This window comes from Seriola dumerili, unplaced genomic scaffold (assembly GCF_002260705.1).
Source record: "Seriola dumerili isolate Sdu_G_001 unplaced genomic scaffold, Sdu_1.0 BDQW01000122.1, whole genome shotgun sequence".
NCBI lineage: Eukaryota > Metazoa > Chordata > Actinopteri > Carangiformes > Carangidae > Seriola > Seriola dumerili.
The window spans coordinates 719,989-744,169 of record NW_019174377.1 but is presented as its reverse complement, the minus strand read 5'-3'; the positions used below and the strand labels follow the sequence as shown (position 1 = coordinate 744,169).

The following is a 24,181-nucleotide window of genomic DNA, read 5'->3' as shown; positions in this document are numbered from 1 at the left end:
CAACGTCCTCATAGGAACACCTCAGCTGCTGTTGTGAGTATGACTGAATATTATGGAGTTTATTTGGGTATTTTCTCCGGCAACTGTCTCTGACTCCTCCCAGTGTAGCCAGCCAGTGGCTGGAGCTCCAGCAGGGCCCACCCACACCATCAGTAATGAGTTGTTGTGATTTTGATTTTAAAATCTACACCAGCAGCTGTTATCATACTATTATCAAACAAACATGACATACTGTAGAAGTCTTTACAAGAATATGAGTGCCTCTTGAGCTGGGCTGGGTAATTCAGGCAACCTCAGGCACAATAATGTTCACAGTCTTACATGATTGAGATGCTTGAAAAACTACTTCAAGACTACTGGTTAATATGATATTGTGGAGGCAAATTAAGACAACCAATATGTGTAGAGATAGCATATAGACATTGAAATTATGCTTGTTTGTGTGGGCAGAAACAGACTGGCAATGAACATTGTCTGTAAAGCATATAAATAAACACTATCAGCACTGTCTGATCAGTGATAACGTACAATATGTCATAAATTATTGACTGATAAGTGGGAGGGTTTATTATGCTACTTCTCTTTATGTCACCACACCACAAAATACTTTTTCAAGGGTTTTTGCCTGGGGTGTAAAACTATTGCTTGGATCAGCTTTGGAAGAGTGGGTAGTAACTGGATAAACAGGGCTGACCCTGCAACTCCCTGGAGGATAAAGGCAAGCAAAAGATCATTTCCTGTCAGTGATTATTCGCATCACATTATTAAAAAATCAGACTTGCAACAGACTACAAGCCCTTGATCTCAGTCAGTGAGTCTGCATGCCTCAATGCTACCCTCTGCTGTTCAAACATGGGAACCAGAAATCAATACTAGTGTACACAAACTTTTGTCTAAGCAGATGCAGTGGTAAAGAAAACAAAAAAGATATAGCAAAGAAAACCAAGTTGGAGGTTTTCATTCTAGTATACATAAAATTAAATAGCCTATTAATCACAGTCAGACAAATAAATAATTACTGAACAAACACTCACATTCCTTACTTAAGTAAAAGCACCAAGCACAATGCAAATATACTTAATTAAGAGTGAAAGTCTTGTATTTAAAATCCCACATGACAAAAATTCGGCTACACTATAGCTACATGCACTTGAAAATTTAAAGTATTCATTCTTGAAAATTGCCTCTTGTGATTAGTATCACATAATATATCAACTTAGGCCACTAGATTTTTAAAACTGAAGTATCAATGCGTAAGAAGCATTATACTGTTGTAGCTGCTGAAGTTTGAGTTGTTTTTTATCTACTCTACATACAGTTAAGTAGTCCAGTGGTTCTGAGCCTGGGGTCAGGCTCCCTCCCAAGTGTTACAAAGTAAATCTGGGGCGGGGGTTCGTGAGACAATTAACACAGTAGGGAAAAAAAAGAAAAATTATGTTCTGGAACTCAAATCTGTGTTAATTTATTTGGATTTGGTATCCTGTGAAATACTGGAGAGTTCTACTGCAAACAGATGTCTGAAACATGACAAGGGGCCACAACCAGGTGCTGCTTTTTTCGTATGGGGCCACAAGCCAAAATGATTGGGGACCACTGGTTTTATCTTTAGCAATGCACTATGGAAAGTAACTAGAAACTGCATTTGTCACATAAACATAGTTGAGTAAAGAATAGGCCTACAATATTGCTTAAGTGTAGTGTAGCACAGAATAGGCCTAGTGCTTCTTAATTGTATAGTAAATACAGCACATCAGATCACAGTGAGTAGAATCTTCCATTCATGACATAACTAAATATATAATGACAAAATAAATTAAATAACGCCAAATGTTTCCACACTATGTCCACATACAGTATGAGCATACTGATGAAGCGAAGAAAAAAAAAAAAAAAGAAAAAAAAACAGATTAGGGATTAGGAAATCTCGCGAGATTACCGATGTAACGGAGGATTGGGGCTTGGTCTTGAAGTTTTCAGATGCATCTGTAGATGAATCATAACAGCATCAAGATGTCGGGACGATCAGGCCGCGCTGAGACCCGAAGTCGAGCTAAAGATGACATTAAAAAGGTCCTGGCAGCCATCGAGAAAGTGCGCAAATGGTATGTAGGCTGTTTGACGGGCAATATGGAGGGAAATGTGTTAGTACACCGTGGGCTGATATCTGCTGCGTCGCTCAACAAACTTCAGTCGGAAAAGTTAGATGATTGACGGGCCTGTTGACCAATCAATGCCCGCGGTTGACAGAAGAGGCGGAGCTAGCTGAGTTTTTCCGTCGAGAGCTGTCAATATGGCTACAGCCCCACATGTCGCGCGCTGTAATGCGGGCTGTAATCACTTCTTAATGAAATAATAAACCCCCTGCGGTCTTTCCTCGTTATTTTTACAAGCTCGTGTAACGTAAACGAGAGCTATAAGTGAGCATGATAGGATATGTGATTAGCTGTCATCTCTACTGTGGGCAGAGAGGACCGTGAGCCTGTATGTCATGTTACAGATTAATGCTATTAAAGCAGATAATGTGATGTTAGAGCTAAACTGAGCTGCCCTCTAAAATTAGTAAAACTGATTTTATCCCAAGGGAGAAGAAATGGGTGACAGTTGGAGACACATCCCTACGCATATTCAAGTGGGTCCCAGTAACAGAAACAAAGCAGGTGGGGTCCTCTGTCATGTAAACATTACACATACATTTATTTACACACACACACACACACACACACACATATATATATATATATATATATATATATACATATATGTGTGTATATATATACACATATATATGTCTGTTGCTGGTTATAACTTCAGACTTTTATGAATGCCCCGGGTTTGTAAATAAGTAGTCTCATTAGATTATCTGCTGTCAGATTTATCGCACCAAATCCACAGGTGGAGATGTTAGAGGATTGAAAGATGTGGTCCTGGAAAACACAAACTCTTTACTGGATTTCACTGGTGAGTTTTTTGGCTGTTGTTAATAAAATAACAGAGCCATTGCAGGTATAATGATGTGTATATGCCAAAAAGCCAAAAGAACTACCCAAACTAAAAAAAGAAATTGCTGTGCTCCTTGCTTCAGATGAAAACAGCAACCAGAGCTTTCTGTCGGATGTTTACCAGCCTAAAATGGATAACAGCAGCAGCACCTCCAGCTCGCAGCAGGTCAGCCCTCCACATACCTCCAGCCTCCGAACTGAAGACTCCCAGCCACCGATGCTGGGCCAGGAGAGTGTGGATGGTATGTGGATGGCTCTTTCGATCATCTTTTCTTATACTTGGGTGTTTACCCATCAATCTCTTGTAACTGATTAGTGGTAACAGTAATTAACGATAACAACACTTAGAAATCACTTAGTTGTGTGTTGTGCTGTCTCTGAGTTTGTTCACTGTCGAAGCTGCAATAATCAGGCTATAATTCCACTGCTCCTTGTGAATGCAGAGCCGGTTCATTCAGGACAGGAGGGGGCTGATGAGCCTCCTACGCTCATCAAGGAGGACCTTCTTTCATCAGGAACTGTCAGACGGAGTTCCCCGGACATACAGGTTCAAGGCGTCCCTAAACATTTTCCTTGATTGATTCATACCACTGTGGTCTGTTGCGTGATGTAAAACTGAGGTTAATTTAAACTAGAATTGTTCCTAACCATGTGAAAACATACATAACATATTTCATATGTTGTTTTTATTTAACAGGAGGAACTGGATGAATCAGGAGCACCTCCTTTAAAGAAGATTTGCACAGGAGAAAATGCTGTTCTAAGATAGCTTATTTATAATCATTTTGTCAAAATGCACATGATACTTGTCTTCAGTTGTCAGATTAGCTAAGCTTTCAAAATTATTGTAAGGTTCTCTTGACATAGCTACGCAGGTATTACTCATTACATTTCAGCAAATGAAAAAAAAAGTATTTACTGCAGACTCTTTGTTCACTTTTAAAGGTCTTTAAAGTCTGTTTAAAGCGATTTCTGAAATGAATGGAGACGACTTCCCAAACTTTGTGTGGCAAGTCACTGTGGTAGCAGGCGGTGTTTATTTCCATTCACATGCTACAAATGTCCAGTTTTCTGGCAACTAACTGTTTTTTATTTACTCTTTATGCAGTTGAACTTTACTTTTGCATGTTTCCATATTCTGTTGCTTTATTTTTGAGATTTACAGGCCATTTTGAAAAGATGCTAAATGTGTAGCTCTATGGAGATAGATGTTTAGATGTGCTATCATTGTATTAAACATGATGCCCTTTCTGAAACGGGTCTTCTTTTGGCTTATCACATTGAAGAATTAATTCTTTTTTAAATATTTGTAATATAATTTGCCCATGTTTATAACAGAAAGTGTTTTGTAAACCATAATAAATGCTACTTTCCATGTCAATTCATTGATGCTGCAAGGTTCAAATTTATTCACCATAATATCTTGAGAAAATCATTCTACATATATAAAGTTGGGACAATACAAGGTAACTTATTGTTTAATCATACCCGTTCAAAATACAGCCCAGCCAGTGGATTTAGAAGGTTAATGTGATGATTCAAAGAGGAATGAATGGCACATCAGTTTTCAACAATTACCCGCATCAGTCATGGAGAGGTCCACAGGGCATTACCAGCACATAGCCACCTACTGCATATGAATTACCTTACTACACTACCCACTTAACATTTATTTCAGCACTTTTTGCATTCTCCACACCTTGCACCACCTGACATTTTTGCCCACTGGCTTGCACATAATAGTAAGATGTTTATTCATCTTTGCTCAGTTTTGTTGTCCTTGTTTTAGCTGTATGTCCAACTCGCAGCTATTGGTACTGTGTTTAAGTACACTGAGAACCACTGGAAACAGGAGTCAAATTCCTTGCATGCACATACTTGGTCAAAAAGGCTGATTGTGATGATTTGTATTGTCATCAGCTGACCTCCAGATTCTGTTTTCTGTATGGGCGTGGTTTATGTGAAGGGACTGTCCTAGTCTGACAATAGACAGGGCATATCAGCCAATCAGTGGGCGTATCAGACCAATTCGATGAGGGCGCTTGACTGAGAGAGCCAATGAACGTTGGGAGGAGGTGGGGCGCGTGTGCAACGCCGCTTGCTGCCGGGGAAACGGAGTTCTGAGGGTGTAGGGAATTGTGCCGGTGCGCTAGAAACTCCCGCCATTTCGACAAGGAATTAACCTCTTGATTGATGCAGGGTTACTTTTTCGTAACGCTTCCTTACACTCTTATCTGACAGGGAGAAGTTCCGACTGTACGAAAATGCAGCGAAGACAACTGATTAAACGAGAGCAGGCCTAGTTTGCACAGACTTGGGACTGTACAGCGCGCCAGACCTCATGCTGAGCTGAGCTTCGGCTGTTGCCGCGAGTTTGATTTTGGTGTGGTTTTGCATCCTTTCGTGTTCATCCGGAGCTAAAAGTTTACCAACTGTCTCGAGAGACAACTCCAGCAACCTTTTTTACACCCAAGTCATAGCGTGGAACCATCATGACACCACTACTAGAGGAGAGAAGAAGGATGCGATGAGGTGGTTGGCAAGAAGCGCACTGTTATTGTTTTGCAACAAGATAGCGATCCAGCCTACTAGCTAGTCAGCTAGCTGCTACACGTTGGGTGCCGGGCCTGCCGGCGGTAACGTGAACCGTGCTAAGATAATTCGGGACGCTTGGATACATGCTAAGGACATTTTATTGTATATTATTGTACTAAATTGTCTCTAGAAGATCTGATTTTAGCGTTGGCACCCGTGCCATCTGAAGATTTGAAATGGCACCGCTTTTGGGCCGGAAACCTTACCCTCTGGCTAAACCGCTAGCCGAGCCACCAGGCCCGGGAGAGGAGGTCTACATCATCGAGCACACCAAGGAGGCCTTCAGGAACAAAGAGTATCCTTTAACATGGTGTTGATGCTCAGTCTCGACTTAGCGAGAGCCAGCCGGCATGCAGTTTGGTTGGCTTTGTCTGCCTGGGTAAAATGATGTCTACTCAGTTACATGCACAGGGTTGTAACCCGGCTTAAGGAAGCTAATTTGATATTACCAGACATTTTCCCCTCGTTTAGTGTTTTCCCGCATGTACAACACATTGGATGACAAGCCCTGCTAGCCAATATTCACATCGCTTTGCTAATCAACTCGCTACAGCTGGCTATTTCACGAAGCGAGAAAATAAGAGATTTTGTCGGGTACCGTTCTTATGCTTAGCTAAATGTACAGAGCTGCTATAAAAGGCCTTCCTTTCACTTTCTGCTTTTACGGCCCCGCTTTCAGCCACTAATGCTAGCAGAGTTAGCTAGCATGCTACTAACGTTTGATTCCCCATAATGTCACAATAGCCCGTCGTCTGCTCTCATAGGCTGGAGCTAGCTGCTAACGTTAGCACACAAACCTTAGCTACCGGTCTATTTGTGTTTTTGAGTTTACAAAGAGAGAGGACAGCAGCTGAGTAACATATAGTAACTTAGTTAAAACAGTTTTTTTTGGGTAGATAGTGTCCTGGTGGAACATTCAGGTGACTGTACCTTCTCGTTTAGGAGATGTTTATGTGGAAAGTTCAAACTGTCAGCGAGATTATAAAGCTAGCTGCGACAGCTCCAAGTGACACACGTAGTATTAAAAGTAGTCTCGAGATGTTTTTATGGCAACCTAAGTTAGTATAAGTTGTAGTAGATTCGGATTCATGCAGTGACATAGCTATTTTATCCAGCTAACTGTTTGCATCTGACTTTAATATCTGTTATCATCACTGTGTGAAGAGTAGCCGAGAGAACCAAAGGCCTTCTGTCTACCTTTCCACACTGCCCTTTTATACTCAGAGTTTGGCTTGGGAATGCTGTTCTCTTTATTGTTGTGGCTTTTTTAGAGTCAAACTTTTCACTCCCATCCCAAAAAACTCATAGAGGTGTGTTTATTGTCCTTTCGCCCCAAAACTTAATTTCCTCGTTCTAGGTAGCCAATTCCATTTTCCTGTGTTCCCCAGCGTCATCCCTGATCCTTTCCCAGTTTTGAATTTTTATTACACCTGTTAGTACACTCACAGTATAACTATAGATGAAGTTTTGTTAAGTTGTTATGAAGTTCTGTCTGTGTATGCTGGGTGCAGCTTTGCCCCAACCTGTTATTAAACTTTTGACATCAGTGACACTCATTTGTCAACAATAGACCTTAAATATCTTGCTGGTAATGAATAAGCAAATGGCCAAACAGGCAACTGTTTACATGTGAATATTGTAAGTTACCTTGACAAAATGACTACAGAGAGTATGAGTCACGCTTGCAGAGGTATGATGAGCGCATCTGGACGTGCAAGAGCACTGGAAGCAGCCAGTTGACACATAAAGAAGCATGGGAGGAGGAACAAGAAGTCACCGAACTGTTAGTATCTCAGCCAGAGTTTGTGTGTGTGCATGTTCATGATTCCGTTCAGCCATCGTAACGAGCTGTTAGTGCACTCTTAGCTCAGTGCAATCCACAGCCTATACACATAACATATACATAACACATTCAGATGTCCAGAAAAGCTTATATGTGTAAACCTTTACTGGTAATTTAGATGCACATGCCCAAAAATGCAGATTAGCCTCTCTTACAGAAGCTCAGTGGTATCATGAAAGAGCCATACTCTCCCAGTGAAGGTCACAAGGCTTGCTGCGTTGCTATGATTGGATAAATCTGGTGCTCCTCCTCTCATTCTATTTCGAGGGTGTGTGATTGAGTCATCCTTGAATCTGCAGTGGCCTGGTGAGAGCTTCCTTATCCTGATCTGCAAAGGGAAGAATAAAGACAAAAACATTAGACTATTCCATCTGATATCTTCATATGTTCACCTATCACCAACCAGGTGTAAATATATAGTATTGTTTTTGTGCAGTCAGCGAGAAGAAGGTGACCTAAACTATATATGTGGCCCAAAGAGATGCCGCAGCAAAGTCAGGGCAGACCAGTGCTCAGCTGCCCAGAGCTCAAGTCACTCAGGATCCTGAGCTGTATTTAAGCCCTGTCTAATTATATCAGCCAAGAGACTTTACTCCCCCTACTGGCCACTCTCAGCCCTTTGTTGTCCTGTTATGTAATGCTGTAGTCCCTGTTATGGCTGCAGGCCAAAAATCCAAACAGTGTGAAAGAAGTCTTGTCATGAATAGAGTGTATCACACCCATGATCGAATCCAATTTATGTCTGACGTGACAACTAAGCTTGTTTTTAAATGCCATCAGGACATTAAAAACAGCGTCTCACTTTATATGTAATGAAGTCCAGCACTAAATGATAGGAATGCAAAAACTATATTATACTTTATTTTCATTTACTTTTTTTATTTGTTGTACCAATTGCCCCTCATGCTCCATTTGCAGGCTTCAGGAGGAGTATCCCCAGTGGTTTGAGAAGCCGGTCCTGGAGATGGTCCACCACAACACAGTGTCTTTAGACAAACTGGTTGAAATGGCCTGGGTGGAAATCCTTACCAAGTATGCTGTGGGTGAAGAGTGTGACTTCCTGGTCAGTTTAACTTCTTAAATTTCTAAATTTGTGTGTTAAATATGGCTGTTATATAACTTTGTATTTGGATCATATGATGTCCCCAACAGAAATCAGACTCATAACATAAGCAGTGTTATGTTGCGTTAACTATCTCGCTTCAAATATTATATTTAGAGGACCATACAAACGTTTTTTTCATCATCATTCACAGCTAAGTATGCATACCTGAAAGTATTGCTGAGCATTTAGCAAAACATTCTATATATTTTTGTATTTATGTTCTGCCTCACTAGCAGCCATTTGCTTCAGTTGCTTTCATCTAGTCTTAAAACTGTAATTACCATACAAAACTTTAATTCAGTAGAGAACATTTTTATAAAATGACAAACCTGCATAAGATCTAACTGAAACCCATCCTAGTGGAAGGGCAGGGATAAGCGGACGTTTAATTGGAAACTTCCTGTTGGTGTATTGTCTTCAGGTGGGGAAAGACAAAAGTTTGCAAGTGAAGGTAGTGAAGATCCACCCCCTAGAAAATCCAGAGGGCGAGACAGGGGAGAAGAAGCTTGAAGGTGCCTGTGACTCTCCATCCAGCGACAAGGAGAACGCAAGCCAGGAGAACCAGAGGAAGGAGCCTCTTCCCCGAGAGGAGGAGAACAGGAGGGAGAGTCTCAGTGAGTACAAATCAAAATGGCGCATATGGTATTTTTTTCCAGGCGTTGGTTCGTGTGCTATTTGGATAGATTATTCTTTCTTTGTAAAACCCCTTTTAGGGATGCCCCAATTGATTGGCCGGTTTTCATTAAAAATACGTGATCAGTAGATTGGAATTAATGCGTCTAGTCACTGATCACCTGTGGTTAATACTCTGGTGTCTACGACTGAGAGAAGCACTGTGTGCTGTGTAGTCCTGCCTCCTACCTTGACTGCGTTCAAAACAACATGTCAGTCGTGTGGACCTTTTACAAAGTGTGTGAGACTGATATACCGTATGACATCTGCAATGCATGCTGAAAATGATTCGTATCGGTTGATCTCACTCATAGATGATTGGTATTGGTGGCAAAAAAAACATGATAGCTGCATTCCTACTTTTTTTCTTACAATGTTTTGCCTCCTATCAGGTGACAGAGCACGACGTTCTCCGAGGAAACTTCCCACTGCCACGAAGGAAGAGAAGAAGAAGTGGGTAATGCCCAAATTCCTTCCTCACAAGTACGATGTGAAGCTCATCAACGAGGATAAGGTTTGTATCACGTTACTGGCAGTCAACAAACGTTTAGATGTGTTTCCCGTGTTGCTTTCAGATAAAGTTAAGTTTTATTTTTGAAACCTATGACTGTTTGTTACTCTTATGTTTTTCTGTGCTACAGCTGATGATGATTTTTGGTATTCTTGCCAGTCAGTCTCTGAAAAATGCCACGTTGGGTTCATAATTTGTTATGGTCTTGCATTTTTGAAAGAAAGTGAATTTAATCCTTTGAACTGACTTCTCTTCCAGGTGATCAGTGATGTCCCTGCAGACAGTCTTTACAGAACAGAGCGCCCTCCAACCAAGGAGATCATGCGCTATTTCATTAGGCACTATGCTCTGAGGCTGGGCATGGGAGAGAGTGCTCCCTGGGTGGTCGAGGATGAACTGGTGAAAAAGTTTAACCTTCCCAGCAAATTCAGTGACTTTCTTCTTGATCCACACAAGGTAATTTACTCAAGTTAGTTTTTCTGCATATTGCTTTATTTAAAAATGTCGCTTGTTCTTCGCTCACACTCTTTTTGTTTGGTTAAAGTTTTTGGCAGAGAATCCCTCGACAAAGCGTAAGAGCTTGACATCTCCAGAGGGTAAACCAAGCAAGAAGCTCAAGACCTCTGACACACCAGGAGAGGATTCAGGAAATGAGAAGGGAGAGAAGAAAAGGAAAAAGAAGAAAGACGCTTTAGGCATGCCCCTTAGTCCCACTATCTGGGGCCACATGCAGGTGAGCAGGCTTCTATGTACATGATTAAGTTTTGTAAGGATAGTAAATACTGATTATGGGGAGTCCTTTTAATAGTCAAAGCTTTGGTTAATGGGCTCATGTTGTCTGTATTTCAGAAAATAAAAATGAATGGTTCTCCACTCAAGGTTAAGAACTCAGGAACCCCTAAGAAAGGAGAAGGCAAAGGCTCTACAACCTCCACTCCAAAATCAGGCAGAAAGTCCGGCGACAAGAAAGAAGGAAAGAAAACTGGAAAGAGCGGTGATAAGAAGCTCAATGTGCTCAAAGCTTCTAAAAAGGATGGTAAAGCTGGTGCTAAGACACCGAAGATGAAGCAGATGACTCTGCTGCATCTGGCTAAAAGCACCTCTGCTGGGAGCCCTAAGAAGAGAGCGCGTAGCACTGGCATGGGTACACCTAAACTGGGGAAGCCACTGCACCCGATGGCTCTCCACCTCCTTCGTTATTATAAGGAGAATAAAGGCAAAGAGGACAAAAAGAACTCCCTCTCCTCCCTCATCTCCAAGGCTGCAAAGACCTTATCCCCAGATGATCGTGGCCGTCTGCCGGAGGAGCTCAAGGAGCTGGTGCAGAAACGCTGGGAGCTTCTGGAGCAAAAGAAACGATGGGCAGCCATGAGTGAAGAGGAAAGGCAGGAAGAGATGAAGAAGCGGCGTGAGGAAATCAAAGAGAAACTGCGAGAAAAGGCCAAGGAGAGACGCGAGAAGGAGATGCTGGTCCGCCGCGAACAATCACGTAGATACGAGGACCAGGAGATTGAAGGTGGCAAGACCCTGCCGACGTTCAAGCTTGTAGACATGCCTGAGGGGTTGCCTAACACCCTGTTCGGTGACGTGGCCATGGTTGTGGACTTCCTGCACTGCTATGCAGGGCTGTTGATGCCAGATGATCAATATCCCATCACAGCAATGGCTCTGATGGAAGCACTGGCCGGGGAGCGGTCCGGCTTCCTCTACCTGAACCGTGTGTTGGTGGTGCTGCTCCAAACGCTGCTGCAGGATGAGCTGGCAGAGGGCTACAATGAGCTGGATATGCCCTTATCTGAGATCCCCCTTACCATGCACTCAGTGTCCGAGCTGGCACGGTTGTGTCTGCGACCATGCGATGCTCATGGTGAGGAGAGTGGCAAGGGCTCAGAGGACTTGGGGCCCATGGGGGGCTTTGATGATGTGGTAACCAGTGAGTTCCTGGAGAAGCTTGAGACAATCGAGGTGTTTGAGCTGAGCCCCGAGGAGAAGGTCAGCCTGCTGGTGGCGCTGTGCCACCGCATCCTCATGACCTACTCAGTGGAAGACCATGTTGATGAAATGCAGCAGCGGTCAGCTGAGCTGTGGAAGGAGCGCCTGGCTATGCTGAAAGAAGTCAATGATCGCAAGAAGGCTGAGAGGAAGAGGCGGAAGGAGATGGAAGGCAAAGGTAGGCGAGCATCACCGCGGAGCTTTACGTGTAGTTGTTATGTAGCAGTGAAACTAATGAGAAGACCTCGCTCTTTTAACCACTAAAAAGCTCACAAAATCAAAAAGCTTCTTGAACTGTGGGTTTATTATGAATATATTCTGATCATTAGTTTTTGTAAAAAAAAAAAAAAAAAAAGAGACAAGAGAATCCTTCAGCCTGTCTTTAGTCAAATACATACAAATACAAGTTGGTATTAATATATTGTTTTTTTCTTTATTTCTTTATTTATTTTTGTCTCAAAGGTGAAAAGAAAAAAGAGGGGGGTTCTAAGAAGGAGGCCAAAAAAGAAGTAAAGGTGGAGCAGGAGCCAGAGCCAGAGGACATGATCAGCTCAGTGAAGAGCCGGCGGCTGATGGCAATGCAGGCCAAGAAGGAGAAGGAGGAGATGGACAGGCAGAACAAAGGTAAACTTCACAGCAGGGCGTGGAACAGTTCAAATGTGACTTTAAAAAACAAAACGTGAGCTTTGGAACGTGGTTAGTGCAAGACACATCAATTCTGGTTTTGTTCGGTTCGTATACAGCTTCTCCGACACTGGGATCTTGTAGTGATGTGACTCATTGAGAGCAATGCCAGACAGATTATCATTTAATACATTGTGATGCAGAGCGTATGGAGAAAGAGGCTGAAGAAGAGCGGATGCGTAAACAGAGGGCTGCTGCAGAGAGGGCCTTCCAGGACGGGATAACCAAAGCCAGACTTGTCATGCGCAGGACCCCGCTGGGTACAGACAGAAATCATAACAGGTGAGTGCTGCACACAAACAGTGATTGATTATTTACAGATAAATGGAAACCCTTTTAATGACTTCAGTAAATTATAACCATGTTTGCTGGATGTGTTTGTTCAGATACTGGCTTTTCTCCGATGTGGTTCCTGGTCTGTATATTGAGAAAGGCTGGGTGCATGAAAGCATCGACTACAGCTTCACCCCTCCACCTGAAGAAAAACCAGCTGAGCCTGAAGAGGAGGAGGATGGTGAGTCAGCTGCTGCTCATGACTCACAAGGTACAGTATTTAAGTTGTTATCAAATTGTCTAAATGTTTGTTAAAAATTTCATTTTTTTTTCTATCAATATTCGTACTGACATCAAAAGTTCTGCAACCTGTGTCTTTTTTATGTTTTGTTAGATTATTTTTTTCTGCTTTGCAGTCGTAGAAATGTATGTATTATAATTTTTGACATGATGAACTGTTGTGTTGTAGGAGCTGAAAAGGATGACGGTAGCATAGATGGTGCTATTAGTGAAGCAGCCCAGCAGGGAGCAGCAGCAGACGTCTGTATAGAAACCACTGCTCCCAAACAGGGACAGAACCTCTGGTAAGAGCTGTGCCTCTTTCTTTCTCTTTCTTTTTCTGTATTCTCTTTCATTTGAATGATTTCACCCTTTTTTTCCTTTTGACACTGTCGTCTCCATATAAAAGATTTTCTGCCTTTTTGATCCAGGTTCATATGTGACAACCCAGCTGACCTGGAAGAACTGGTGGAAGGTCTTCACCCTCAGGGGGTCAGAGAGAGTGAACTGAAGGCGAAGATACAAAGCAGGTAAATGCATTTTCACTGCACTTCTTATACGTTGCATTCCTGACTTTCAGGGATCTATTGTTGGGAGGTTACAAAATTCAGTAAAAAAACAGTAGCAGCAAAGTTGTAGATATGGATAATGCAGGTTACTTAAAAAATCTTTTTTGATACTGAACCAGGTTGACCAGAAGAACAGCGCAGTGTTTCCTTTACAGAGAAGACAAACTTCAATGTAAAGTAAATGTAAAGCTAAATACAAAGCTCTTCTTTCCCTGTTTAGGTATCAGGACATCGTCCACTCCATCCATCTGACACGTAAGGCCAGACTAGGCCTCAGGACTTGTGATGGCTACACAGAGCTGCTCAAATATCTGTGCAGTGACATTCAGGAGGTGGCTTCACGGCTCCAGAAGGGAGGCCTGGGATACCTGGATGACAACATGGACATCGAAGATCGGGTGATTAGTTTGTTTAACTATTATGTGCACTGAAGAATGAGAAATGTATGTTGTCTATGATGGTCAATCAATACTTGGCGTGTGCTCAGCATCTTTGTCAGTGTGTGAATCTTGAACTTGTGTCATCGTCTGTACACAGTTGAAAGACACGCAGAGCTTGAAAGACTTTGGCGAGTGCATCATCACCATTCAGGCCTGTGTAATCAAGAAGTTCCTGCAGGGATTCATGGCACCTAAACAGAAAAAGAAGAAAAAGCATGGAGGCGAAGAAAGCAGCAAGGCTGAAGAGGTGGATGAGGAGAAGAGACTGGCAGAGGAGGCGAGGGTAAGAAAGAGAGTTGTTCGTGTTCGGTTTTAACTTGTGACAAATGACAAAAAGTCATTGACTGCTGTTAAAGTAAGGATTTTAGTCATGCACGTTTGCAGTTATTAACCACAGCAACTGCATTAATGTCGTCATGTTGTTAAGCACAGTGCTATGTTGAACTTTTCCTCTTAGGTAGCTACAGCAGTAGAGAAGTGGAAGACAGCTATCAGAGAGGCCCAGACCTTTTCCCGCATGCATGTACTGCTGGGAATGTTGGACGCTTGCATAAAGTGGGACATGTCTGCTGAGAACGCTCGCTGCAAAGTCTGTCGCAGGAAAGGTAAGGACTGATTTCAACTGCTGTCTCTTAAAGTCAGAAATTTTAAAGAATACCTGCACCAAACAAGTTATTGAAAGATGCCATTATGTACATAGTTGTTGTCACATAGCTTTCCGTATTTTTGACTACAATTACAAGTTCAAAAACCTGTAACAGGATGGGTAAGAGTACCTCAGAGACCACAACCGAACCAGAGTAACCCTTGTCCACTGGGTTTTTGTTTCTTTTTTTTCCCTACTGAAACAGTCAATACAACTATCTGATGTCTTTTCTAACCAATTTACTGATTTACATAGTCAGTCAGTCAGTCCTGTTTGACTGAGGCAGTGCTACACTACCCAACCAGCCTTGTGCTCCCTGTCTAGTGCTCAGGCAGAGCCCATCTGTGCTGCAGCTGATGGAGTCTAGGCCCAGATCCAGACAGGGCAGCATCAGCAGCAGGCTCAAAGCAGAACAGACAAGTAGTGTCAGGCAGGTCTACATACAGAGCCGGCAGCTCCGCAGGACAACAGGTGAACCTGTAGTGATAAGATGACAATAAGAACTTAGTTACTTGCACAGCAACAGAGACAAACAAGGAAGATGAGGACAAGTAAGACCGAAAGACGAAAATGTAGGAATACTTAGTAAATATTAGGTGAAATGGATAAAAAAAAACCTTGAGCTCAGTCTAATGATTTATACTGACGTCTTCCAGGTGACGATGAGAAACTTATCCTCTGTGATGAGTGTAACAAGGCCTTCCACCTGTTCTGTCTGCGACCGGCCCTGTACCGCATCCCTCACGGAGAGTGGCTGTGTCCTGCCTGCCAGCCCACTGTGGCCAGACGTGGCTCCCGGTCAAGGTAACTGTCCGCCCAACACTGTTTGAGTTGTCCCATCTTAAAGCACCATTTTAATCCGTGTCCTGACTCAACTAGCTAGCTTCATCTCCTTTTTCTGATGAGAAACTTCAGACATCACAAAAGCCAGGCTACTGTCATTGTAACCAGTGCTGCGCTCAAAACACTGAACTCCATACAAAATGATTGCAAAAACGAATAGAGCTGTGGTAACCTCTCCGTTGCAGGAACTATAACCAAGACACAGAGGAAGAAGAGGATGAGGAGGAGTCTGAAGAGGAGGAGTCTGAAGTAGATGAGGACGATGAGGACGACAGCGACTACAAAATCACTAGGCACAGATGTGAGTATCAAAGAGGAAATTACATCCAAGTTTCGCAATATTGTCTCAACTCGGTGATCACAAGGGCTTTAACCTAACCCTAACACTCATGTCACACATTTCCCTGAGTACATCAGTTAAAAGATGGTGATGAATATGACTAAATATTCCAGTCTGTCCAGGTGATCATTGACATTTTATATGTACCTACTCAAAACCGGAATCCTTGTGCCATTAATAGATGACATTTTTCTGTTAAACACTATGGCACAAAATAAAAAAATAAATTGAATTGAATAAAAGGGATGTCCAAAGAGATATATCACAGATCATTTGAAAAATGCTGGTCCTTGGGGCTGAAGTTTTGGGAATGAGAGGAATGCTGATGGGGAATTTCAGCCCCTGTCTCTATTGTCTGTGTGTTGTCATGTAGCACAGCTCAGGTCTGGATCTTCCTTTGAAGCTGTGTCTCACTCTGGCTTCACTCAGAGTATGTGGCAGGATGATCCCTGTCTGTCAGTTCAGGCCTGCATGTCAAGGTCAACGATTAAGAAGTTTAGCGCATTGATGCCTAATAGTCAAAGGGAAGATGGCAGTGCACCTATGAACAGATTATGGTTCTCAGACTGTGTGATAATCCACTGACAGTCTAGGGCTCAAGTCCATGGTGGCCTGGGATCGGTTTGGTTCACTGACAAATTAAACATTAACTTGATATTTTAGATTCCAGAAGCAGAACTGCAGCATATCCATGATGTTAATTTCTATTTATTTTTCTTGTTTCTCTACAGTGAGATCAAGGAAGAAAAATAAGCAGACTTCATCACGGCAGAAAAGTTCAAAAAGTAAATCCAAGAAGCAGTCGTCTAGTAGTCAGAGCAGCAAACAGAGGGCCGGCCCCAACAGCCCTGCAGACATTGATGACCTGGTAAGAAACCATAAGGATTGAAGTAGGAAACATGATGGCAGGAGTTCATTTGTATTTCACAAACCTGCAGACATTTGAAAATTTGCATTGCGAACATAGAATAAATCAGTTTTGTATTATTGCTTTTTTCTGATTGTTGCCTGTGTGTGCGGTTCCTGCAGGTGCGACAGAGTTCCCAGTCAGGAGTGCGCAGGCAGGCGCTGGAACTGGAGAGGTGTGAGGAAATCCTCAAGAAACTGATGAAATTCCGCTACAGCTGGCCTTTCAGGTGAGCAGCGAGCATAATCTGCATGCGTGAAAAGAAAATCAGTATTCAGTGTAGTGAGTATGCTGACTCTTGAACAACCACACATTGTTTGGAGTAGTTTACACTAACTGTAATAACTGAACCTCTTCAAACAACATGTGTCTAATTCATCCCTGGTATGTCCAAGCCCAGAGCTTCTCAGGCAACACTTCCTTCTAGGCAGTGCACTGACCATAATGAGCCCAAACACGTTGTAAATACGTTGAATTGGATTATAATCTTTTGTTTTAGTTGTTGTACATTGACATGACCTGCTACCGGAATGACTGACAAAGTTTAGACATCATGAATTGATCTGATCCTTAGCGTTGAGTCTCACGTGGCCCTCAGCTCATGCTCTGCCCCTTTTTCAGGGAGCCCGTGTCCGCCGAGGAAGCAGAGGACTACTTGGACATCATCTCTCAGCCCATGGATTTCCAGACGATGCTGGGAAAGTTCAGCCAGGGTTCGTATCGTCACGCCCAGGACTTCCTGGAAGACATCAAGCTGGTCTTCTCCAACGCAGAGGAGTATAACCAGCAGGGCAGCACCGTGCTCTCCTGTATGGTCAAGACGGAGCAGACCTTCACCGAGCTGCTCCAAAAGCTGCTGCCTGGCCTCAGCTACCTCCGCCGGCGTTCACGCAAACGAGTCAGCCGAGCCCCAGCAACATCTGAGGAAGACGAGGAAGAAGAAGATGATGAGGAGGCAGAGGAGGAGGAGGAGCAGGAGGAGGAGGAGGAGGAGGATGAAGAGCAGGAAGAGGAGCCGAAGAAGAAGATGCAGAATGGCAAATCAAACAGTAAGAAAAGCAGAAATTGTCGAGGACGGAGGGATGAGGAGAGCGAGAGCGAGGAAGAAGAGGAGGAGGGGGATGACGAGGAGGAGGATGAGGAGGAGGGTGATGATGATGGCAGGAGGAGAAGTAAGCGGACCTCTGCCACCTCAGGCAGGAAAGATTACAGGGAGCCGGATAGCGATGGTGAGCGGGACACACGGAGAACTCGTCAGCGGGGGGGCCGGGGTGACGCAGGGGGGGCGAGCAGCGACGATGACCGGTCCAGCCAGCAGCGACATTCCAAGAGGCAGAAACGCTCATGAAGTCCAGGGTGCTTTTTGTTGTTTTTGTCGTCTCTTTGCTTTAAAAAATTTTTGTCCCGCTCCTTTAAGAAAAAAAAAAAAGAAAAAAAAAAAGCTCGAGACCCCTCCATCTCCTCCCACAGCCAGCGGGGCTCAATCCTCAGAAGGACTCTTTTTGTTTTATTGAATTTATGTTCATATTTTGAAAAACGACAAAACTGATTTATATTTGTAACATGTTTAATATTGGTGATGCTTTTTTTCCAACCAAGAAAAGAGGTAATGGAGAGGTCCTCATAGCTCTTAAGACTCTTTGATTTGAATTTCAGTTCCAAGTTGACAACCTTACATACATTGCTTTGTTTTTTACCTTTGCTCTCCCCATGCACCAGTACATCGTAATCAGATATATGTCCTCATTCATAGTCCAGCCATCACTTTACTGGGGTTTTTCAGGATAGTAGTCCAGCTGTAAAATGTTTGTCCCACTCACATCTCTGTTACAAGTCATCATGTTTTCACTGACTAACAGTACTTCTTAAAGAGATGGTGTCAATGTAGCTGAAACCCTCTTTCTTGGCTTAGAAACAGCACTGATGGCTGATTATGAATTTTTCTGTCACCTGTAAATCGCTCTTACTACTAAGCATCTTGCCACCAAGATTATCTTTGGTCAAATGCAAGTCTATAGATAAACACGATAGGATTTTACTAGTTGTAGTAGTTGTTTTCCAGCCCAGGTTCAGATTTCTTGTGAAAAGTCGAGTCGAGACTGCAGATCACACATGTAGTCACATCATTTTAATGCAAGAAGAAAAGAAAAAAAAAAAAAAAAAAATCATCTCAGCTCTCGGTGCCAAGCTTCGAGTCTCATTCTTGGTGCGTAGAGCTGGCCAGCCTTTCCTCCTCTGTAGTGCCCTGCCACTTTAAAAAGAACCGGTACCTCAATGCTCCGTCAGTTTGCACTCCTGTGTAAAGTGCGCCTACTATGCCAGCAGCTGCAGGACCATACTTTATTGAATTTTGTGCATAAACATTTGTAAACAGTGTTTAAAACAACAAATGTGATGTTTGTTAAAAAAAGAAAAAAACGGGCATTTTTGAATATTTGATATTTTTTGCACATTTTATTTGGTATTGTAAATGATAACTTGATGATCTTATTCACATCCAATAAATTGCAAGGTTTAACCAGGGCTCTCGTAGTCAATACAGAGAACATGTCAGAGTTATTGTAGTTTTCATTGTCGCAGCAGAAACCATCACTTGCTTGTACATTTTGTAACAAACCCCTAATGTCCCCTGTCATTCCTTAATGTGGAATTGGTGACACAAACGGTGTGGCTTAAAGCAACAAGGTAAATGAAGGTTTCCCAGCATGTCCTGGTTCAGTCACCAGGTGGTGCTCTCTTCCTGCTCTTTGTCCCAGCATTTTCCAAGTAATACAGTGATACTGCTGTGTTTGCTGGACTGCTATAACACCTGACTGCCACAGGTTTGTGCTCTCACTGTCCATTAAAGCAGGGGAGCTCCATAGTGCTGGTATATTTTGACTTTTGTAGTAACTTCTAAACAGGGGGCAGGAAAACTGCTGCAGCAAATTGTTTTCATTTTGAATCAGACAAAACATTTAAATGAAAACTTTTTTGAATGTGCAGCAGTTTCTCTAATTTGTATCGAGGTGTATATATACATATATACATACTGATAAGGCAGTGGTTGGTTTGCCCTCTTCTGTCTGTACTGTGCTGTGTTGTTCTCCTGTTTTTCTAGTGCTGTTATCATCAAGACTTTACTGATTTCATTTGGCCACTGATTGTTTTTTGTTTTTTTTACCCGCCACCCCCCTTCATTATTTTTGTTTCAATTCGGCTTTGTTCCTGACATGAAGCAAAAGGTGACTGCCCCTCTCAAAATGAGACCTGACTGTAAATGCTTTCTTTATTCTTGGAGGAACTGCAAAAGTCTTTTACACTTCCTTTTTTATATATATATTTATAGTCTCTAAAGTTGGGTTTGGGCAGGTTCGGAGGATTTACATGTAAAGAATTTCCAATAAAGGCTATGGACGAAGACCGTAGTTCTCCCTGTTTTATTTGTGTTGAGCTGATGAGCATCCCCAGGTCAGACTGACAGACATCACTGCCATCTGTAAACCTTGTTATAAAACGATGAACAGGGAGCAAAACGGGTTAGCCGTGACCACCAACTGATGTCTAATTTTACTTTTTAATAAAATATCAAACGGTTGTCTTTTCCCTCTGGTGTGGACTCTTTTCTCAGAAACATCTGCATCTTCACCTAGAAGCCAAATTAGTTGCAAATACGGTGTGTTGAAGCCAAAACTGTCATTACAGAAGATAAATGGTTTCATTATTCACAGAGAAAGATGGGCAACTTGGACTGAGACTGTTCCATGAAAACATTTTGTGGAAAATATGAAGCTTAGTTAGTTTCAATGCAATTACACAACCTGGACTCAGAACTGACCCAACTTTCTTTTTGTCTGACTGTAAGGTGGTCATCGACATCTGTAGACAACAGCATGATTTCATTAGACTGCAAGGAAATAAAGACCAATTTCAGTTTGGCCAGTAGAAAGCTGTGGACACGAGGCTCCAGATATGTATCCAAGGTCATTAAAGTGTCTAGACTGTCATTGAATGTGGTTTCTAAGTTTGTTTATGGACCAAAATAATAATTTTGCTGGACTCAGTGATTCAAGTCACTTTCATAGGGAGCTCCACAAAATGTGCCTGAACAGGTAGCTGGCTGCAGCAATGATCCCCACCAACTAACAAAAACACAAAATGAAGTGTGAGGTTGTGATGTATGGAGCAGAGGAGAGTGCAAGGAGGACAGTGAGATCTTCTGAAATATCTAGCAGTGAGGTGCTGACAGCCTGTGAGCCATCTGTAATTTGGCAACAGGTGTAGAAGCTAAGATGGATCAGAGTAAAGGTCAGAGATGTGAAAAGTCAGTGGAAACATAGCACTTCATTAATGACAGTTCAAACATGGCAGCAGCTGAATTCAGCTATAATAAACCTAAAATGATGTTTCACTATGGTACTCTTTATTGACCTCTACAACAAATTATTCTCAGTATAAAAATTAAAAACTAATTTTTACCTGCCTTTCATTGCTTATAGCCTCTATATTAAAAAAAAAGTCTACTGTGTCTGTTTACCATGAGATCTTTGTAACTGTAGTATTTTCTGCCAAAAAAGAAGAAGAGTTACAAGCCCCAAAGTGTTGGAGAGAAATCACAGCTTTTTGAACGTTTTGTTGATGTTGAAGCTAAATGCTGACTGGATCACTGTGATAGCCAGTTTTGGTAACTGACTGTTTTGGGTAATGGAGCCCAACCCAACTGAACATTGCTGTATACCTAAAAGAACTTTGTGTGATTTGAATGAACTTCTAATGAACTCTGAGAAGTAAATCACATCGCTCTTAGGAGGCTTCGTCCTCTCAGCATGAAAGAATTTGTTGTTAACTTGAATAAAACACAATGGAGTCGTGATATATTAACTTTTAGAAGTTTGGTTTTAGGTCTATCAGGGTCTTTCCAAACTCATAAAACGTGACATATCCCTCATATGGTGCATCCTACGCCTTGAAACGTGGCTGAGACATGCATTAATCACCAAACATTTACTCCCTCCCCTAGGTCAAAGGAATCAATGACTGTACATGCTGCTATGTATAAAAAAAAAAAAACTACCAGTAGTAAGAGGTACAGAAAATCTTCAAATACAGTTACACAAAGTGAAAGAATCCTGTCTGGTAAGTGCTGATATTGTCTGTATCTTATCTATGGCCTTAAGCCATGCTAGTGGCATATGCTCTTATATCAGTTGGTCCACCACTTTAGTCCAGACTGAAATATCTCAACAAGTACTGGATGGATTGTCATGAAATTTGTTGCAGATATTCATTCCTCCCTCAGGATAGACTGTTATATTTTTCCTCTAGCCCAATAAACACTCTAAATTTTCCTGCAAAACTTATTCTAATTAGCCTCATCTGTAGTTTATATACCTTTTAAGTTGATATAGTGAATTTGCAAGCATACAGTTGCGTATTTACTCATCCTCATGACTCATGGTCGCCTGGAAATTGTAAGTCCAGGATCCACACTAGGGATGTCATGATATCACATTTTCACTACACGGTTGTTGTGGCCTAAAGAATAATTACACTTAATGGTTAGTGAGGAGACAACCAGATGAACTGATAAAAGATCCATAAGGCCTAACATCTGCCATCATCATATTATCATATGTGTAATATTAACACAACATCAATATTTCATTTTTAAATATCATGGTTATTGTCAGCAACACCCCTCATTCACACTTTTATCTCTGTTTTTGGTCTCCACCAAATGCTCCACTGTCTTCACCAGCTACTTCCTAACTGTGTCTGTCCTTTGGTGCTGAGTAGGTAGTGTACAGTGATTTATTTATTTTTTTCTTTGACAAAAATGAAGCCATGAGAGCGGTGAGAATGAAACAACACAATCGTAAAGCTGCAGGTCGGACAACATCAATAAGTTAAGGTTTGTATTCTTGTGTGAAGTCACATGAACCTTTGACCTCAAATGACTTTGAGGAGATTGATTGCTGTTCACATGTTGCACACTTGTCAACATAATTTCATTTACACTCTTGTAGATCAAACACAGTATAGTGTAAATTAATTTACTTACCATGTCACCTGACATAGTGAAATTTTGTATTTTTATTTGAAGCTATAATGCCCTCACAGCCGTCTGTGGCCTGTTGTATTCATTTTGGTGAGTGATTAGTAGAGAGCTGTAGAGCTGCTCTGAGTTCACTTTAGACCTGAGGTCACAGTTTGAACCCGGGCAGCAGCCAGTGTGTCCACCTCTTGTCAGACAGCCAAACACTGACAAGCTCTGATCACTGTTGAAATACATTTCTGTTAAACATCATGCTTGACCTTCAGATTGTCTCCTTTTTACCACTTTCAAAGAACCATAATTTATAGTGCTACAATGGTTTTAAGGAGCCCAAACCAAAATTGTGTCTGAGTATATTCCAGTCGATCAGACATGGTTTTAAATAATACTTGCAAATATTTCACTGTGTGTGTGTGTGCGTGTGTGTGTGTGTGTGTGTGTGTGTGTGTGTGTGTGTAGTGGCGGATTGGTGTGGTCTGACAAGATAAATTACTGAGCAACAGAGGGTCACCTCAGGACACATGCCATTCATTTAACGTGTCTGGATGCATCGACTTCCACCGAATTCTTTAGTGATATCATACATTTATTGTATATATAGGTCATACATTAGGTTGTGTGTTTCCTTGGGTATTATATTATCGCCAAGTCTGGCTCGACAAGTTAAAGCAACAACAGCAGAAGCAGCAGCAGCAGCAGCAGGTGCTCTTGCTCTCGAACAAGCAAACACCGGCCATGTGCAGACTAATCTTTGAACCCTGTGCAAACTGACAGCAGTATGACTGAGCCATCCACCCACTGTGTGTATGTGTAAGAGCATAGCAGAGTAACCCACCCTGCAAATATTTACCTCAGGTCCAAGTCAGTGCAGAGGGCACTTGGCACGGAGGGAACAAGTGTATTTCTCACTCTCATTCCACCAGACATGATGAGCTGCAAGTGAATCTAACATTACTGTGACCACATTAAAGGAGAGTTGAGTCATTTGATATTGACAGGGTTCTACTGCTCGTGAATGAAGTACCCAACTAACTAGGAAGCTGCGATGACATTTTTTTAATCAAAGCATAACGTCAAGTTCCAATAATTTAACATTGTTATTCCTAATTTGCTTCATTTTATATGAATTTTTGTCCTTGCTTTATTTCCTTATGTTATTTTATGTTATGTGACTGTTCTATTGTTATCAAATACCATTATATGTAACTATCACCATGTAGTTTTTTTTTGTTCTGTGTTATTTGTTTTATTTAATGGGAATCCAATTAACAATGATATAAAAATACATAGGTGAACAAAGACAATACACATTTATCTAAATATCCTACTTCCCTCTATCTTCTTAAAACTTTTTTGTCTGGTTAAAAAGAGTTGACTCGGCCTGACTTCTCACCCTGCTGCAGTGATGTAGAAGTGTACTGCAGGGCATGTCGGTACACTGTGACCTCA

The 24,181-nt window shown here is 42.0% G+C and overlaps 2 protein-coding genes across 3 annotated transcripts; both read left to right on the top strand.

The window, feature by feature from the left end:
• The first annotated feature begins 1,951 nt into the window (after positions 1 to 1,951).
• Positions 1,952 to 4,384, top strand: bcl7b (BCL tumor suppressor 7B). The gene is made up of 6 exons (XM_022748475.1): positions 1,952 to 2,102; positions 2,582 to 2,657; positions 2,871 to 2,958; positions 3,083 to 3,241; positions 3,443 to 3,546; positions 3,697 to 4,384. The coding sequence occupies exons 1-6, from the start codon at positions 1,990 to 1,992 to the stop codon at positions 3,766 to 3,768; spliced, it is 612 nt and encodes a 203-aa protein (XP_022604196.1). The 5' UTR covers positions 1,952 to 1,989; the 3' UTR covers positions 3,769 to 4,384.
• Positions 4,385 to 5,136: 752 nt separating this feature from the next.
• On the top strand, positions 5,137 to 20,100 carry baz1b (bromodomain adjacent to zinc finger domain 1B). Of its 2 annotated transcripts, none has more exons than XM_022748455.1 (21): positions 5,137 to 5,889; positions 7,261 to 7,377; positions 8,356 to 8,500; positions 8,964 to 9,156; positions 9,607 to 9,728; positions 9,984 to 10,181; positions 10,270 to 10,458; positions 10,605 to 11,895; positions 12,180 to 12,341; positions 12,545 to 12,683; positions 12,788 to 12,945; positions 13,144 to 13,258; positions 13,385 to 13,483; positions 13,743 to 13,920; positions 14,060 to 14,245; positions 14,420 to 14,567; positions 15,265 to 15,412; positions 15,637 to 15,752; positions 16,523 to 16,659; positions 16,821 to 16,927; positions 17,320 to 20,100. In XM_022748455.1, the coding sequence occupies exons 1-21, from the start codon at positions 5,771 to 5,773 to the stop codon at positions 18,044 to 18,046; spliced, it is 4,794 nt and encodes a 1,597-aa protein (XP_022604176.1). In that variant the 5' UTR covers positions 5,137 to 5,770; the 3' UTR covers positions 18,047 to 20,100. The 2 variants fall into 2 exon arrangements, with proteins under 2 accessions (XP_022604176.1, XP_022604175.1); XM_022748454.1 differs by having other exon boundaries at positions 10,575 to 11,895.
• Positions 20,101 to 24,181: the final 4,081 nt, after the last annotated feature.